The sequence below is a fragment of the Salvelinus namaycush genome, chromosome 22 (assembly GCF_016432855.1).
Source record: "Salvelinus namaycush isolate Seneca chromosome 22, SaNama_1.0, whole genome shotgun sequence".
NCBI classification, from domain to species: domain Eukaryota; kingdom Metazoa; phylum Chordata; class Actinopteri; order Salmoniformes; family Salmonidae; genus Salvelinus; species Salvelinus namaycush.
Window position 1 is genome coordinate 16,279,429 of NC_052328.1, and position 19,500 is coordinate 16,298,928.

The 19,500-nt window shown below is 42.3% G+C and overlaps 1 protein-coding gene across 1 annotated transcript in view; it reads right to left on the reverse strand.

The window, feature by feature from the left end:
* The window catches only part of LOC120017919 (heat shock 70 kDa protein 12A-like), a 44,698-nt gene extending 26,108 nt beyond the window's left edge, over positions 1-18,590 (reverse strand). Inside the window, exon 1 of the mRNA XM_038960877.1 lies at positions 18,252-18,590. Coding sequence (XP_038816805.1) covers positions 18,252-18,342 — 91 coding nt within the window. The 5' untranslated portion in view covers positions 18,343-18,590. The remainder of the gene's footprint in view (positions 1-18,251) is intronic.
* Positions 18,591-19,500: the final 910 nt, after the last annotated feature.

Genomic DNA, 19,500 nt, shown 5'->3' on the forward strand with positions numbered 1-19,500 from the left:
AATTCATTGAATTGTGTGGTGCCTTCGCACTTACAAAACATATGTAGTGTTTTAACAATATACAGTATAATGATTTCCTTCAACATCCCCCACTATTGTGTTTAAATCCTATTGGTAATGTTGGACTCTGAAAAGGGGTCTATAAAGGTTTACTTTATGTGTATTCATCCTAAGGTGAGACATGGAAATAACCAAACAATGCTCCTGCTCGACCTATCAACAGCCACAAAAGTTTCTTCATAATGAGTGCTAAAGAATCAATGTTTCAATGAAGGTACTATTCAATCCATACATACATATCTCTGAAGTGGAGAAGCCCTAGAATAGTTTAGAATCCTGAATTCTAATAGTCCAAATAAAATCACGTCCCAACAACACAAGATCATTTTCTGCCAACAATAAGTGAAGAAATAAACATTTATCCACCACAAAAAGAGCCATAGATTGAGTATCCTCTTTCCCCTCCTTCCCTACATCCTAGCAGCTGCTGCCTGGAATGTTCTACACACATTCTGGCAGAAAGCAGAGGAGGCCATTTCTCTTCCATAAGTGACTGACAGGCCAAACAGACAGATACAGGTAACTGCCAAAATAATGGAAACACTTGTGTAAATGAGGGATACAAAGTATATTGAAAGCAGGTGCTTCCACACAGGTGTGGTTCCTGAGTTTTTTAAGCAATTAACATCCCATCATGCTTAGGGTTATGTATAAAAATGCTGGGAAGGCCATTATTTTTTCCATTATTTTGGCTACCATGGCTATGCCCCAAAAGGATGACAATGCCCCCATCCATTGTAACTGGATGGTTTGATGAGCATGACAATGATGTAAACCATATGTCATGGCCGTCTCAGGCAACAGATCTCAACCCAATTGAACACTTATGGGAGATTCTGGAGCGGCGCCTGAGACAGCGTTTTCCACCACCATCAACAAAACACCAAATGATGGAATTTCTCATGGAAGAATGGTGTCGTATCCCTCCAATAAAGTTCCAGACACTTGTAGAATCTATGTCAAGGTGCATTGAAGCTGTTCTGGTGTCTGGTGTTTGTGGTGTCCCATGCCCTATTAAGACACTTTATGTTTGGGGCCTCCCGAGTTGCGCAGCAGTCTAAGGCATTGCATCGCAGTGCTAGAGACGTCACTATAGACCCCGGTTTTATCCTGGTCTGTATCACAACCGCCCGTGATCGGGAGTCCCATAGGGCGGCGCACAATTGGCCCAGCTTTGTCCGGTTTAGGGGAGGGTTTGGCCGGGGGAGCTTTACTTGGCTCATTGTGCTCTAGTGACTCCTTGTGGCGGGCCAATCGCCTGTAGGCTGACCTTGGTCGTCAGATGAACGGTGTTTCCTCTGATACATTGGAGCGGCTGACTTCTGGGTTAAGCGGGCGGGTTTTAAGAAGCGCGGTTTGGCGGGTCATGTTTTCGAAGGACGCATGACTCGACCTTCGCCACCCGTTGGGAACTTGCAGTGATGAGACAAGATTGAAATTGGAGAGAAAAAGTGGGTAAAATAAATAAACAAAAAATACACTTTATGTTGGTGTAATTTTGGAATTACCTTTATGTGTGCTGTGTCTATAAAGTCGAAAACATTTTCAGACTCCCCCGACTACCAGAAAAGGATTGCAGCAGATGGCAAGATGTGGGAAAAAAATATTCAATTCATTGGTGCATTGCGATACAGAAACTATGTTGCTTGAGTGAGCACATGAGCTGGAGCTGAACTGAGTGGAAAGAGAGGCTTTCGTTTTTTGAACTTGGACTTTTTTCTCCTCTCTGCAGGAGAGGCTTTTACTTCCTGTTCTCGTCACATTCCTCTGTTTCCCCAGACGACTCTACATTTTTCAGACCCTCAGTGCAGATGTCAGACTGGGTGTTTACAGGAGAACTAGGCCCCAATTTATGACTGCACAATGGAGGTTTTTCGATAACACATATGAGCAGCAAGAACTGGAATTTAAAACTCGATGTTAAAATTACAAGTTTATAGAAATTACATTACAAGTTTATAGAAATAAATAATCTTAGGCACTAGCAATGTATTACCCTGTGTGAAAATCTGGTATTCTATAGGCAAAGGCAGAGTTTTGATATGTCACATACAGCGACCACACTACCACACACTATCACACTAACAAGTTGTAAACTAATAGTAATTTGAATCCTTAAGACACAAATGGTTTGGATATATTAAAATAGAAAGCGAAAATGTACCGATTCATCTAAAAACGGGTTCTTTTCACCTCTAGAAAGAAGCCTGGGTACGTTGACAAGCTCATCTTTTTTCTAATGACATTGTTGTGTCTTCCAATGTGGTTTTCATAGCCCACTCTGTGTGACGAAGGAAAAAAAGAGGCTAATAATCCAATCCAAGCGTTGAACCTCTGGTCCTGTGGCACACTGAGAAATGAGGTCAGAGCCTCCTCTTGCCACCTCTGCCCCGATAGCTAGGCTCACACCGCCTCCTCAATAAGGCAAGTGTGAGGGGAAGGGAAGAAATGTCTTCTCTGATTTTCTCGTCTTTTCATACTAAGATTACAGGGCCAGAAATGTCATTGCTGCTGGTATGAGAGAAAAAGAGAAAAGATGTATAAACACGACGGGCAAACACATTCCTTGTAATGCTGTTGCGGTTCAGCGACGCATGCAATCACCAAAAACTGGTCCTATGAGTAAAGAGGCTAGAGGGATGACGGTTAGCACACGTTTTGATTCATAAAAGAAAACACATCATCTAGTATCATCTAGTATCATCTGCCCGGTTTATCAAGTAGTGAGTTCACGGTTGGTGCATTACGTCTGTGTTGAACCCATCCTTCACAAGTCATGATCTATAGACAAACATACTGTAATATGCCTTCATGAACGGCAGGAGTAGAGGACTCGATACCTCACAGTGCAAGGCCTGATTAACTTTGCGTTTTGCATCATACCGGCTGTATTTCTGTATTTTGAAAGTTATATATCTTGAAAACTTGACTGCTGACATGCAACACATTTGGGGACTATACCAACAATGGACTAATGAAACAAATACCAAAAGATAGGTTTTGGGTAGAGTTTTTCTTTAAGCTAGTTGAAATAGGTCACTGGAGCAATAAACCACATTTTCAAAACATTATTTACATTTAGCGCAAAAAGAAACACCAAATTGTAGTTAAGTAACAACTATTGAGCAAGTGCATGTTAATACTATACCACAGTCCACACCGAGGCTAATTTAAAACAATATACAAGTGAGATTCTTGTCTCTTTGCATGTCTGATTAGATCTACTTGAAATCCGTTGCACAAGTTCCAGAGTAGATCTCAAGGTTGGCCTCATAGGCACTCAGACGTATTACTTCATCCTTAAATGACTACAATGATAGGACAGGTGCATGTGCATTGTGCATGTAATCAATTCAATACATAGTTGTATGTATGTTATAGTGGCATGTATAGAATCTGTAAACATCAGAGAATGTGTTGATGTTGACAGACAGGATCAACAGAGGTTCTCCGGAAAGTGGACACTGATTGGGCCAGCACGAACGAAGCAGAGCAGACACAATTTATGCCACAATCAACAACACCTACAAAGGCAAAGAGATGCCCCATTACATTTACTGTCACAAAGATTCAGTGCCACACAAAACATCCCTTTCAAAGGGCTACATTCATGTAGATGAAGGGAAAATGAGACTGGGCGGCTCTCCTTTTGAGAGAATGTCCCACTTCTTCCCCCATCATGCCATGTGGCAGCTAGTACAGCAAGCAGTCAGAGGGAAATTGGGGGAAAGAGAGCGAGAGAGGGAGAAAGAGAGAGAGAGAGAGGGAGAAAGAGAGAGAGGCCTCTTTCATCCTCCCTCCCTCTTTTCCAACTGCATCCAGCTGGCCAAGTGCCCAGACACACAGTGCAGGGCAGCAGCCTGACAACAGCTGTGGCCAACTGAGTTTCTAGCACCCTTCATAGTCTGCACACACACACTTGCATACATATACACACACTTATGTCTAACTGATTCCAGACCTGCTTTTCAGGTGCCCTACTACAACTGCTTCTGTATAAGGCCTGATTTTCAAAAATAAACACAACTGTATGGATAGCGGTGGAAGGTAATTCGGCATGATGTTTCAGAGAAGATTTAGCCTATTTAGTGAGAAATGCAACTGGTTTCAAAATAATAATAATAATAATAATTTACACACTAAGTCGGTAAAAGTGGGTAAATGTACATAATTTGTCAATACAAATGCAATTCCAGTGTGATGTATATTAGGAAAATTTACATATTCTCCCTCCATGTCCTTCTACTGTATGTGTATTTATTATGGACCTCCATTAGTTCCTGCCAAGGCAGCAGCTACTCTTCCTGGGGTCCAGCAACATAAAAACAGTTATATACCATTTTAAAAACATTACAATACATTTCACAGCAGATTTCACAATACATTAAGTGTGTACCCTCAGGTCACTACTCAACACAAAATCCATGTGTATGTGTGTGTATAGTGCGTATGTTATCATATGTGTGTGTATGTGTGTGTATAGTGCGTATGTTATCATATGTGTGTGTATGTGTGTGTATAGTGCGTATGTTATCATATGTGTGTGTATGTGTGTGTATAGTGCGTATGTTATCATATGTGTGTGTATGTGTGTGTATAGTGCGTATGTTATCATATGTGTGTGTATGTGTGTGTCTAGTGCGTATGTTATCATATGTGTGTGTATGTGTGTGTATAGTGCGTATGTTATCATGTGTGTGTGTATGTGTGTGTCTAGTGCGTATGTTATCATATGTGTGTGTATGTGTGTGTCTAGTGCGTATGTTATCATGTGTGTGTGTATGTGTGTGTCTAGTGCGTATGTTATCATATGTGTGTGTATGTGTGTGTCTAGTGCGTATGTTATCATATGTGTGTGTATGTGTGTGTCTAGTGCGTATGTTATCATATGTGTGTGTATGTGTGTGTCTAGTGCGTATGTTATCATGTGTGTGTGTATGTGTGTGTCTAGTGCGTATGTTATCATATGTGTGTGTATGTGTGTGTCTAGTGCGTATGTTATCATGTGTGTGTGTATGTGTGTGTCTAGTGCGTATGTTATCATGTGTGTGTGTATGTGTGTGTCTAGTGCGTATGTTATCATATGTGTGTGTATGTGTGTGTCTAGTGCGTATGTTATCATATGTGTGTGTATGTGTGTGTCTAGTGCGTATGTTATCATGTGTGTGTGTATGTGTGTGTCTAGTGCGTATGTTATCATATGTGTGTGTATGTGTGTGTCTAGTGCGTATGTTATCATGTGTGTGTGTATGTGTGTGTCTAGTGCGTATGTTATCATATGTGTGTGTCTAGTGCGTATGTTATCATGTGTGTGTGTATGTGTGTGTCTAGTGCGTATGTTATCATATGTGTGTGTGTGTCTAGTGCGTATGTTATCATATGTGTGTGTATGTGTGTGTCTAGTGCGTATGTTATCATATGTGTGTGTCTGTGCCGGTGTGTCTCTTCACAGTCTCATTAACTTGCTAAATTTCCACATTATTCATTACAAGATTTAGTTGAGGTTCAGGGTTTAGTCAATGATTTGCCCCAAATACAATGTTTTTAGTTTTTGAAATATTTAGGACTAACTTATGTAAATCAAATCAAATTGTATTAGTCACATGCGCCGAATACAACAAGTGTAGACCTTACAGTGAAATGATTACTTACGGCCCCCTAAAAAAATACGGATAACAATAAGAGATAAAAGTAACAAGTAATTAAATAGCAGCAGTAAAAAATAACAATATATACAGAGGGGTGCCGGTACAGAGTCAATGTGCGGGGGCAACGGTTAGTTGAGGTAGTATGTACATGTAGGTAGAATTATTAAAGTGACTATGCAGAGATGACAACAGAGAGTGGCAGTAGTGTGGAGGGGGGGGGGGGGGCAATGCAAATAGTCTGGGTAGCCATTCGACTAGATGTTGCAAGAAGTGCTGAGGAAGGTGCTGGTTCTAAACCTGCCTTGGACTCAGAAATCAATCTATAGATCTGTGTCTAGTGCAAACGATATCCCAGCAGTGGAGAATGTGCAGATCGGACAGAAATACACCACCTCCGCTGCACTGAGTGAAGCATGAACTGATTACCATAGAACACAACTAGGTTTAACTTGATCAGCATATCCTCACCTACTATAGATAGTGCTGTAGACATGCATAGCTCAACCTTTCCCCTATATTATCTGCAGATAATATAGGTCATAGGTTGTACTGGCATATGTTAAGTAATATACACTCTATGGTATAAAGCTTAAAAAAGGGTTCTTCGGCTGTCCCCATAGAAGAACCCTTTTTGGTTCCAGGTAGAACCTTTTTTGTGGAAAGGGTTCTACATGGAACCCAAAAGTATTCTACCTGGAACCAAAAATAGTTATTCAAAGGGTTCTCTTGTGGGGACAGCTGAAGAACCATTTTAGGTTCTAGATAGTGACTAGTCTTCTAAGAGTGTATGAGAGGAGTGAAAAACTAGGGAATATAACTGATGAGAAATTGAGGGGCTTCCAACCATGACTTCTATTGCATGTTTTCAATGATCAAGGTACAATGCAGACACCACATGGTTTCTCTGAGGAAGGATGAATGCCCTCTTGTGAGTGTGAGAGTCCTTCTGTGCTGGTGTCAGGTATCCTCCAAACAGAGCGGAGGAGACGGGGAGGTAGGGATATCTGCTCAACTGTTGTATAATAAACATGTCCCGCTAGCGTCTCCCAGCCGGATCGTTTAGAGAGAAAAGGCCTCGTTCCAGATCAGTCTGGAGGTAAATCAGTGTGACATTTTGACAGCAGCGCAACATCTGCCTGAGGAGTTTCAAAGTACACAGCTCAGTGGCTATATACATTGTGCTTTTGACTGGCCAACCGAGCAGGGGAGCGGCTGGGAAACCCAGATAGTATGCCAGTACAACCTATGACCTATGAATGACAAGATGGTGGGTACAGGGAAGCAAAAATAAACATAAACAGATTTGTCAATTTGTCAAGGCTGGCTCAATGTATATGCACTTTTTGTCATTTTGATGACAAAGTACATTTTCTCTTAAATTTGCCCAAATATACTTGATTTATGTGGGACAGTCTACTGCACCCCATAACACCCTATAACAGGGGTCGGCAAACCCCAAAGTTTTTAGTAAAAAGAAATAAAGGAGTTTAATTTAGGAAAATGAATCGGTTCACAAGTATTCCCACGAATAAAAAAAGAGACGTGATTTTGTCTCAACGTAATCAAGGTATTCAATTATTGTTATTTTTTGGGGCTTAGTTGTGGTCAATTTGCAGTGTTCAAAATCATTATTATTATTATTATTATGTTCCAGGCCCCCGACCATCCGCTCCGACAACAATCGGCCTGCGGCTGAATCTAGCCGCCTACCCCTGCCCTATAGCTTCCCTCGGTTCTATTTCTAGTCCACTATTCCCAACTATGTGAGTACATGTAGCTGTTCAAAATAACATGCAATGTTCAACATCACACATTCTGATAGATAACTGAGCTCAAACATGAGAATAGTGTCAAGGTCCATAGTGCCTGGTCTTACTACCACAACAACGATATGGAACAATGGTGAATGGCATTTGAAAGAAAGAAAGAGTGAGCCTTGTTTCCTACAAGGGCAGAGCATTTAGGTCATCCTAAGGAAATTCCGAAAAACCTCTCCAAACAATAGACTTTCTCCTTCTTCTTCTTCTCTCTCTCTCTATGCTGGAGACCCTTATAACAACAAAACCACGGCAAAATTCAATTTGACACAAAACAGATTCAAATAGCTGCCCATTATGTACATATTGCAGACACGTCAACACTGCACGTTCAAAAGCATCCTCTATCAAAAACATCAATTTGGCAAGCTCATGCTCAAGATATCAAACTTTACGTAATCATGACCCATCAGTGCTTTCATGCTTTCGTCAATTTCAGTGTCAAACTAAACAGCCAATGTGTTTTCGGATCCCCTCCCATGATTTTCTTGGCCCCAGATGCTCCGAAGGCAGAACTAAAGCTGAATAATTTAACACAGTAGAATATTCTAAGCCTCATTTTTACCAGAGCCTATAATTCATTGTGGTAACACATAGCGATGGTGCATTGAGTTAAATCTGGCTGAGAATCTGCCCAGGTGTTTATTACAGTATTTCCACCAAGACACCATATATTCAACTGCTGTAAGTTTTTAGGTTGTCCTGCATTTTTGGTGCTTTTTGTTGTTTGAAGTAAGGTAGCGAAGAGCAACACCTTTATAAAGGTTCTGATGTAAATCTCTTAAAGGTCCCAAACACTATGAAAGGTGGATGCAGACATTGCCCTGATCTGTTTCACCTGTCCTTGTGATTGTCTCCACCCGCCTCCAGGTGTCGCTTATTTTCCCCGGGGTATTTATCCCTGTGTTTCCTGTCTCTCTGTGCCAGTTCGTCTTGAATGTTTCAAGTCAACCAGCGTGTTTTTCCCGTGCTCCTGCTTTTTCTATTCTCTTTTGCTAGTCCTCCCGGTTTTGACCCTTGCCTGTTTCTGGACTCTGTACCCACCTGCCTGACCATTCTGCCTGCCTTGACCTCGAGCCTGCCTGCCACTCTGTACCTCCTGGACTATGAACTGATTTTGACCTTTTGCCTGTCCATGACCATTCTCTTGCCTACCCTTGGGATACTAATAAATATCAAAGACTCAAAACATCTGCCTCCCGTGTCTGCATCTGGGTCTCGCCTTGTGCCCTTATAGCTATGGGATGTATACAACTGAGTATACCAAACATTAGGAACACCTTCCTGATATTGAGTTGCACCCCCCTTTTGCCCTCAGAATAGCCTCATTTTGTCGGGGAATGGACTCTACAAGGTGTCGAAAGCGTTCCACAGGGATTCTGGCCTATGTTGACTCCAATGCTTCCCACAGTTGTGTCAAGTTGGATGGATGTCCTTTGAGTGGTGGACCATTCTAGATACACGCGGGAAACTGTTCAGCATGAAAAACCCAGCAGCGTTGCAGTTCTTCACACAAACCAGTGCACCTGGCACCTGGCACCTACTACCATACCCCGTTCAAAGGCACTTCAATCTTTTGTCTTGCCCGTTCAATCTCTGAATGGTACACATGCACAATCCATGTCTCAATTGTCTCAAGGCTCAAAAATCCTTCTTTAACCAATGTTCTCCCCTTCATCTACACTGATTGAAGTGGATTTAACACATGACCTCAATAAGGGATCATAGCCTTCAACTGGATTCACCTGGTCAGTCTATGTCATGGAGCAGGTGTCGTTAATGTTTTGTATACTTAGCGTACATTGCTGTGGGATGTGGAAGAGCTTGTATCTGACAGCATTGGGATGGGAGTGAGAGATGTGACAAAACCAAGACCAAGAGAATACACAAATACAGTCAGTGTTTATATACTTGGGATTCCATTGAAACATATGAAACCAATTACCGCTTCATTGGACATCAAACAGGTGTGTGCTTCAGTAGGCTTTGGTTTCTAACATTGAACTGGTTAGAGTAAAAAGACTATAGCCTTCTGTGGAGTAAATTGAGTTTGATGGAGGAGAGCGACAAAGACACATACAGAAAAAAGTTTACAGTAATTTCATGAAGGGCCTCTTGGGTAATCGAAAAGATGTCATACTGCTGATGTCTAACGGCTGTTTAAGTCTTACTCTACAATCCAATGTCTTGTGAAAAGCGGCTCCCTCATACTTCTCAACAGAATGGGTGCCTCCTCTTGAGGGTAAACACAGCCAATATCTTAGTCATGACGTAATGCTGATCATAGGACTCCTGGTACCTTGCCAGTTTATTTGCATCGCAATTCACATTTTCAACCTTGATTTTGGTAAAGAGGAATATCACATGCTGAGAGGGTGAATTCTCTCAAAGTACATGTTCCATGATAAAATACTAGAGCTTATCAGGGATATTGGTCAACTATCCAATTGGGTGGCACTTTACATGAAGTTGCTCTCATACCTGTGTAGTAACACTGTAATTACACTAGTATGCTCCTTATTCCACTTGTCTGAGCAATTTCTCGTGTAAAACTTAGCAACCATGTTATTACTGTAGTAATTACAGCATTATTACACTGGTATGAGACCAACTTAATGTAATGTGTTATCCAAAAGGGTCACATATAGAATAGCTATTCAACATATCTATTTCCATGCAACAAAAATGTGATCATAATGTCACCCATTGTCACCTAGTCACGACATTAATTAACGTTTCGATAGAGAGGACACACCTGTTGTCACGATCGTCGTTGGGAGAAAGAGAGGAGGACCAAGATGCAGCGTGGTGAGTATTCATTTTAATCGAATACTTGAACAAAACAAAAACAAAAAAACAACAAACAAACGACAACGAAACAGTCCCGTAACGTGAACACAGAAACACAGTAACAGGAACAATCACCCACAACCCCACAATACAAAACAGGCTACCTAAATATGGTTCCCAATCAGAGACAACGACTAACACCTGCCTCTGATTGAGAACCATATCAGGCCAACACATAGAAATAGACAAACTAGACATACAACATAGAATGCCCACTCAGATCACACCCTGACCAAACAAAACATAGAAACATACAAAGCAAACTATGGTCAGGGCGTGACACCTGTGTTGTGGTGGGCTCTCTGGTGTGTGTCTCGTCTAGGAGTGGCGATTGGATTTATCTGACCGTAAGGGCTCGCCACAGTGATTTCACAGCTCTGTTTGCGTCGGTGTTACAAAAATTCAGCCGTACAAAAGTAGGTAGAACTACGTAGAGCTACGCAAAGGAAGCTCCATCGGATCTGTTGCGTAGACTGTGTGGAGCCCTTTAGGGCCTCTGAGAGACAACTTCCTGCCTGGCCCTGGCTCATCAGGTTCAGCCCCCCTACCACTTTGTCTCAAGAACTCCCAGTTATTGGGTTGACCTCAAACAGAAATGCTAATGGCTAAGGCCTTAAATCACCTCTGACTGCAGCCTTACCCCCTCCCCTGGTCTGAACTCCTTTCCCAGCCACCAACCCCTAACGCCCCATCCATTTCACAAATAGATGCCAACGATGGCTGCAAGTGAGGCAATTTGCTTCAATACATTTAAGTAAATTAAAAGGGCAATTGTATACTAGAGCTCAAGGGTCTCGTACAGAGGCTGTACATGTTTAATATAACAACCACTTTATCACTGTGGTAGATTAACTTCTGATGTGACACTACTGGTGTTGTGCTGTAAGAATGCCCCGCTTACTTCAGCAAGAAGCCAATGATGTGTTAGTTGCTATGGGAACCTACGGGAACCTCGTGTGTTATGTGTGAGTGAGTGCAATGACATGACAGCACACCTGTGGTGCAATTTGTCTGCTCATGGTGTGCTGCTCATGACTGCTCATGGTGTGCTGAGTCACATTGAGGTATTGTAATACATTGTAAAGTCCTTTTTCAATGCTCGTCACTGTCCACCTATTCGTTAGCCAGCTGGTTTATGAGCTGGATGACATTGTAGTGAGTCATACATCACTATCTTATGGTAAAATGTCTCCTTAACGCAAGGCATTTCAATGTCACCTCTGAACTGTTGTCTGACCTGACCTCATCACATTTACACTCTTCTGTTCATTGATATTCAAAATAGGTTCCTTGCATGCATGGTATGTGCAATGCTGACCCTATTCTTTGAAAACACTACAACTGTTCCATCCTCTCATTGATGATTGCTGTGGAGGAATCACACATTGGTTGGCTGGAGCCACGTGTGGGAGCGTACATAAGTACTTGTAGAACAGCTGGACAGAACACACAGAAAATAGCCCAGTGATGAGCTCCACTTTGTGCAGCTCAGCAGACCAGAGGAAAACTGGGCTTAGCAACAGGGCTAAAAGTTGTCTATCAAAGTGAATCTGATTGAGTATACTATGACCTAGAAATTCAATCTAGAGAATCCACCCACAGCAAAACACTTGGTCTGATTGAAGAGCTTTCAGATGGAAACGAACTAGCTTGTGATATAAAAGTAATCTGTCACATTCTGTTTTAATGCCTTGTTGCATCAAGCTGTCGCCAATACTATCTACAAAGGTAATACAGGATTAATCTGTGTTTTTGGAATCTGCAATCATATTAATATCACAAACTAAATAAATCTCTTGAGTATGACTCCCCAACCCTCTCTGAGCTCTCCCTCTCTCTCTGCTTTAAATGTGTAGAACATGTCTGGCTGTCCCTTAGGGAACACAAAGCTCTCCGTTAGTGCAGTCATTGGGTGTTCCCACTTGGCTAAAGCCAATTAAAAAGATTTCAAAAATGTGTTTTGATTTTGCTCTTTAAATGTGCATTGCAAGTTATGATAGTGAAGTCGGGAATAAGAAGTAATGATAATTTGAAACAAGTCATTGCAGTTTTGGGTGTGTCTACTAGCTCAATCAGAGGGGTTTTTACATGCTATATGTCATCTCTGGGATTTGTATCAGCACACTAATAGGTACTTGAGGCATTGAGCTGAGCTAATAATCAGCTCTCATGATGAGATGGTCCCTGTAGCTAAGGTAACCAGCTGAGTGCAAAATCAATTCATGTCAATTTGTTACCTTCACACATTATACTGCACACAATTACAGAACCTAATAAACTCAGCAAAAAAATAAACGTCCTCTCACTGTCAACTGCGTTTATTTTCAGCAACTTAACATGTGTAAATATTTGTATGAACATAACAAGATTTAACAATTGAGACATAAACTGAACAAGTTCCAAACATGTGACTAACAGAAATTGAATAATGTGTCCCTGAACAAAGGGGGGGTCAAAATCAAAAGTAACAGTCAGTATCTGGTGTATCCACCAGCTGCATTAAGTACTGCAGTGCATCTCCTCCTCATGGACTGCACCAGATTTGCCAGTTCTTGATTTGGAGGTGGAGGGCCCGTCATGGTCTGGGGTGGTGTGTCAACACATCATCGGACTGTGATGTTACCACACTCTTCCACCAAGGCACCTGCAAGTTCCCGGACATTTCTGGAGCGAATGGCCTTAGCCCTCACCCTCCGATCCAACAGGTTCCAGACGTGCTCAATGGGATTGAGATCCGGGCTCTTCGCTAGCCATGGCAGAACACTGACATTCCTGTCTTGCAAGAAATCACACACAGAACAAGCAGTATGGCTGGTGGCATTGTCATGGTCATGCTGGAGGGTCATGTCAGGATGAGCCTGCAGGAAGGGTACCACATGAGGGAGGAGGATGTCTTCCCTGTAACGCACAGCATTAAGATTGCCTGCAATGACAAGCTCAGTCCGATGATGTGTTGACACACCGCCCCAGACCATGACGGACCCTCCACCTCCAAATCGATCCCGCTCCAGAGTACAGGCCTCGGTGTAACGCTCATTCCTCCGACAATAAACGCTAATCTCAGACAAAACCGCAACTCATCAGTGAAGAGCACTTTTTGTCAGTCCTGTCTGGTCCAGCGACGGTGGGTTTGTGCCCATAGGTGACGTTGTTGCCGGTGATGTCTGGTGAGGACCTGCCTTACAACAGGCCTACAAGCCCTCAGTCCAGCCTCTCTCAGCCTATTGCGGACAGTCTGAGCACTGATGGAGGGATTGCGCGTTCCTGGTGTAACTCGGGCAGTTGTTGTTGCCATCCTGTACCTGTCCCGCAGGTGTGATGTTCGGATGTACCGATCCTGTGCAGGTGTTGTTACACGTGGTCTGCCACTGCGAGGACGATCAGCTGTCCGTCCTGTCTCCCTGTAGCGCTGTTTTAGGCGTCTCACAGTACGGACAATTTATTGCCCTGTCCACATCTGCAGTACTCATGCCTCCTTGCAGCATGCCTAAGGCACGTTCACGCAGATGAGCAGGGACCCTGGGCATCTTTCTTTTGGTGTTTTTCAGAGTCAGTAGAAAGGCCTCTTTAGTGTCCTAAGTTTTCATAACTGTGACCTTAATTGCCTACAGTCTGTAAGCTGTTAGTGTCTTAACGACCGTTCCACGGGTGCATGTTCATTCATTGTTTATGGTTCATTGAACAAGCATGGGAAACTGTGTTTAAACCCTTTACAAAGATGATCTGTTAAGTTATTTGGATTTTTACGAATTATCTTTGAAAGACAGAGTCCTGAAAAGGGGACATTTAGTTTATTAGTCAAACACTGCATATCAATAATCATAAAAAGACAACATTACTCCTCTGACTGTGACCCTGAATAGTATGGGGACTCCATTGTCCCGTTCTTCTGCGAAGCTCAAATGTACATACTGATCGATTCCACAGTGACTGTGACCTCTATATCAGTTATTCTTAAGGTAGCTATCCCCCTTTCCCATTCCCAAATATGATTGGTGTGTGCTGTACAGACTGAGCAGCAGACCATGCTGGGCCAGGGGCCACCCATACTCTCCCCCATCTTCCTCTTCTTCAGGGGGAGTCCGGATAAACCAGGGTAGACTGAGAGCAGACATGGAGGGAGAGATCAGGCCACGTCCCACTGCGTCTGCCTCATCCCAATAATGCAGCTGAGCTCACGAAAGTAAGTGCCGTATATAAAGGTCCCACAGTTAGCAGTGCATGTCAGAGTAAAAACCAAGCCATGAAGTCGAAGGAATTGTCCGTAGAGCTCAGAGACAGGATTGTGTCGAAGCACAGATCTGGGGAAGGGTACCAAAAACATTCTGCAGCATTGAAGGTCCCCAACAACACAGTGGCCTCCATCATTCTTAAATGGAAGAAGTTTGGAACCACCAAGACTCTTCCTAGAGCTGGTCGCCCGGCCAAACTGAGCAATCGGGGGAGAAGGGCCTTGGTCAGGGAGGTGACCAGGAACCCGATGGTCCCTCTGACAGAGCTCCAGAGTTCCTCTGTGGAGATGGGGGAACCTTCAAGAAGGAAAACCATCTCTGCAGCACTCTACCAATCTGGCCTTTATGGTAGAATGGCCTGACCAAAGCCACTCATCAGTAAAAGGCACATGACAGCCCGCTTGGAGTTTGACAAAAGGCACCTAAAGGACTCTAAGACCATGACAAACAAGATTCTCTGGTCTGATGAAACCAAGATTGAACTCTTTGGCCTGAATGCCAAGTGTCACATCTGGAGGAAACCTGGCCCATACCTATGCTGAAGCATGGTGGTTGCAGCATCATGATGTGGGGATGTTTTTCAGCGGCAGTGACTGGCAGATTGGTCAGGATCGATGGAAAGATGAACGGAGCAAAGTACAGAGAGATCCTTGCAAACCTGCTCCAGAGAGCTCAGGACCTCAAACTGGGGCGAAGGTTCATCTTCCAACAGGAAAACAACCCTAAGCACACAGCCAAGACAATGCAGGAATGGCTTCGGGACAATTCTTTGAATGTCCTTAAGTGATCCAGCCAGAGTCCGGACTTGAACCCAATCGAACATCTCTGGAGAGACCTGAAAATAGCTGTGCAACAACGCTCCCCATCCAACCTGACAGAGCTTGAGAGGATCTGCAGAGAAGAATGTGAGAAACTTCCCTAATACAGGTGTGACAAGCTTGTAGCATCATACCCAAGAAGACTCAAGGCTGTAATCGCTGCCAACGGTGCTTCAACAAAGTACTGATTAAAGGGTCTGAATACTTATCTAAATGTGATATTTCTATAAAAAATATATATATACTTTTTTTATAAAGAAATGTACAAATGATACATTTGTGACATCAATATATATATTTTTTATGATTCAATACAGTAATATGAGATCTGTATGTAAAACATTTACATTTTAGTAATTTAGCAGATGCTCTTATCTAGAGCGACTTACAATGTGGATTCATCTTAAGATTGCTAGGTGAGACAAGCACATATCACAGTCAAATATACATGATACCAACATTCCATTCCAACTAAACAATGGATGTATAGCGTTTAAAAATATATATATATATATTTTCATACACATCTAAAATCTATGAATAAAAAAATCTGAGAACAGTAATATTTTACACACACATAAAGGTAAACATTTTTTTTTAAAGAAAAAACACAAATGTGAAAAATTGGTATATAGGCCTATTTTTTATAAATATAAACTCTTCATAAATTATCTGGATCAACAATGAAGACCATAAAAATAATACATGGCTAGGCCTAATTCATAACACTGTGGAACAAAACTATCGCTAAAATTTTCTCTCTAACCAGCTCTGAACACCAGAATGTATGTTAATATTATTACTGTATAATTTCACCCTGATGATGTCAAAAGAGCTAACAAGCTGCATTCATCGTCATTGTATGACATCAGTCCCCCAGGAAAGGGCTCAATCGGTGAACGAGCCTTTGTGTGCGCGCATCCTGGCTGCCCACAAAATGAACAAAGGTCTCTTTATCAGCAACTTCAATGTGTCACCGTGGGAATGTGAAAAACAATCATGGATCGGGATTTGATCCGAAAGCCAAAGGTTTTTCTGATGGCTGCTCAACTACAAAAGTTTCTTTATTTTTCCTTTATTTAACTAAGCAAGTCAGTTAAGAACAAATTCTTATTTTCAATGACAGCCTAGGAACAGTAGTGTAGCGTCCATGACAGCCTAGGAACCTGCCTTGTTCAGGGGCAGAACAACAGATTTTTACCTTGTCAGCTCAGGGATTCGATCTAGCAACCTTTCAGTTACTAGTCCAATGCTCTAACCACTAGGCTACCTGCCGCCCCAGAGTAGGCTACATGTTTTGTGGAACATATGAGCAAACAAAGTTAAGCCATTCAATAAACTTTCACAACACCCAACCCCAAAGGTAGGACAGGCAAATGGTCAAGCCTCAAGTTCATTGTGAAAACACCGTAATTAACATATTAACAACTGGGTGTCAACAAATAACAAGCATGCTCAACATCCTGTGATGAAGTGTGATAAGCAGGACATGACAGACCCCTCTGTTCACTTTGACTTCTCAATGAGCAATCACAATCACAAGAAGGACAACAGACTTTCACTTTTGGATTTCAAGCACATCCAGCCAAAAAGTATATAGGGCCTACTGTACACAATTATTCTCCCCTCCAATTTTACATCATATAGGAGTGGTGTCAGATGATTTAGCCTACTTGCTGCATTCAAAACAACTGTGAACTCGGAAATCAGAGATTTCCAACTCCAGTGCGTTCACGACAACTTGGAATTCGGAAAAACGGTATCCGACTGGAAAAACTCGTTTTGAACAGTCATCAAACTCGGAATTCCATGTCCTAAACTCGAGCATCTTTCTAGAGCTCTGTCTTTCCGACCTGAAGATCACTGACGTCATGATTTGACCTCGTTTTCTTCCCGAGTTCCCAGTTGTCTTGAAAGCACCATTTGTCCTGCAGAGGAACCGATATGACATAAAAGTAAATAGTCCTAGTCCTAAATGACATGTTAGACATGAAAACCTCGAAGAAAACGTTCAATAAGTAAAGCAACATGAAAACTTGAGCACTGGTTGAGATTGAAGACAATTGAAATGCAGTAATTTATCCGCCCATTACGCAGATAGTGTCCATAATAGAGGAACCAACCATTCCTATCGCTGCATTTATCAGCGCACTCAGACTATATAGCGATTACTTCTAATCAGACGTTTTAACCACATTGCTGCGAATGCGACACCTGGGGTGGTGGTGGGGCACGCAGACTTTTGCTGCATTGTGTCAAGCCTCCGGTGGGATTGACCATGTGACCAAACTCTGCTCAGTTATGGAGGACCAAACTATAGGCTACTGGGCGGGTATTTATAGTTTTTCTGCCCAATGCAAAAGGGCGTTAGTATGTGTGCCCATTTTCTGGGACTACAGGAGAAATGTTCTGCAGAGTAATATTATGATTCTAATAATTAAATGTATTGCTGTCGAGGTGGGTTCTCAGAGGTAGGCTGTTTCCTTCACGTTGCGGCAAAGCTCTCTTGAAGCTGCATGAACACGACTATAGCCTATATCCTATGCTTTCCAAGAATATTCATTATAAACCTTTGTATAAATTGCAATTTCTCATAAATATAACAAGAGCGAATACCTCTATACCACCACCATCACGTAACCCGGACGACTATTGCACAAATCAAACGTGAAAACGGAAAAGGAGTCTCCTGGCAAGGTCTCAAATAGGCTCCGAATGCGCACTGAATGAGCGCACCTATAGAGTGTAGCCTTGATGCTGCATAATAGCGTGAGGCCTCTGAAGAATACTTCAGGATCACAAGAGGGTTAGAAAGAAGCATTTTACCTGCTATTATGTTGTCTGTTGCCGATTCTTTCTCAGTCATCATGCCCAGCTGTTGTATCGTTCCTTGAGTCTCCCCTAAACAGTTACACATGCAGTTTGTCCTTGTTTACTTGCCAGTCTGAATCATTAGATTGATGAAAAAAAGCTAAATTATCTCACTCGGATTATCCCCCTTAAACCTGCTTTCTTTCTCTTCAGTTCTTTTAACTGGAAAATAGGACTTGCTATGGATGGCGCGCTAAAAAGCCCATTTAAAGGATGCACAGCGGGGTTGACCCATTCAGCTGAAAGATTGTTGTCGAGTTTGGCCGATCTACACCTCCAAAGAAATGAGGTCTGCTACCCAGGCTGCTACTTTCCGATCGTTAGGTAGCCCTCTGTCCCGCCCCTCCCGTCAGCTCGCACGGCTGTTCTGGCAAGGAATGTCTCCCAATAATCCAGAGCTAAAAGTCGACAGTAGGGGCTGCAAGGATGCAGCACTAGCTAGCCTATACCTCATCATCTATATTTCTGCTGTCCTGCAGTTGCAAATGTTCATTAGTCATCTCCTCATTATGCAAATAAGAACCCCTCCCAAATCTATGAAATGGTTTTCAGGTTAGCCTACCTCTCATGTTTTTATTTTTGCCTACAACATCAATAAACTTGTACTGCATCTTTCAAGCTTGGTAAAATGCACTATGCTTGTGGGTTTGTAGTAGGCTACATTCATGAGGACCCTTGATGATAAACACTTTGAGTTCAATACAAAATTAGATGGTCAAGGCTGGACTCTTTAGAATTTTTTTTTTGGAGCAATTATGTATGTACAAAAAACATGTAGAGTACCAGTCAAACGTTTGGACACACCTACTCATTCCAGGGTTTTTCTTTATTTGAGCTATTTTCTACATTGTGGAATAATAGTGAAGACATCAAAACTATGAAATAACACATATGGAATCATGTAGTAAGCAAAAAAGTGTTAAACAAATCTAAATATATTTTAGATTTTAGCTTCTTCTTCAAAGTAGCTACCCTTGGTCTTGATGATAGCTTTGCACACTCTTGGCATTCTCTCAACCAGATTCATGAGGAATGCTTTTCCAACAGTCTTGATGGAGTTCCCATATGCGGAGCACTTGTTGCCTCCTTTTCCTTCACTCTGCGGTCCAACTCATCCCAAACCATCTCAATTGGGTTGAGCTCTGGTAATTGTGGAAGCCAGGTCATCTGATGCAGCACTCCATCACTCTCCTTCTTGGTCAAA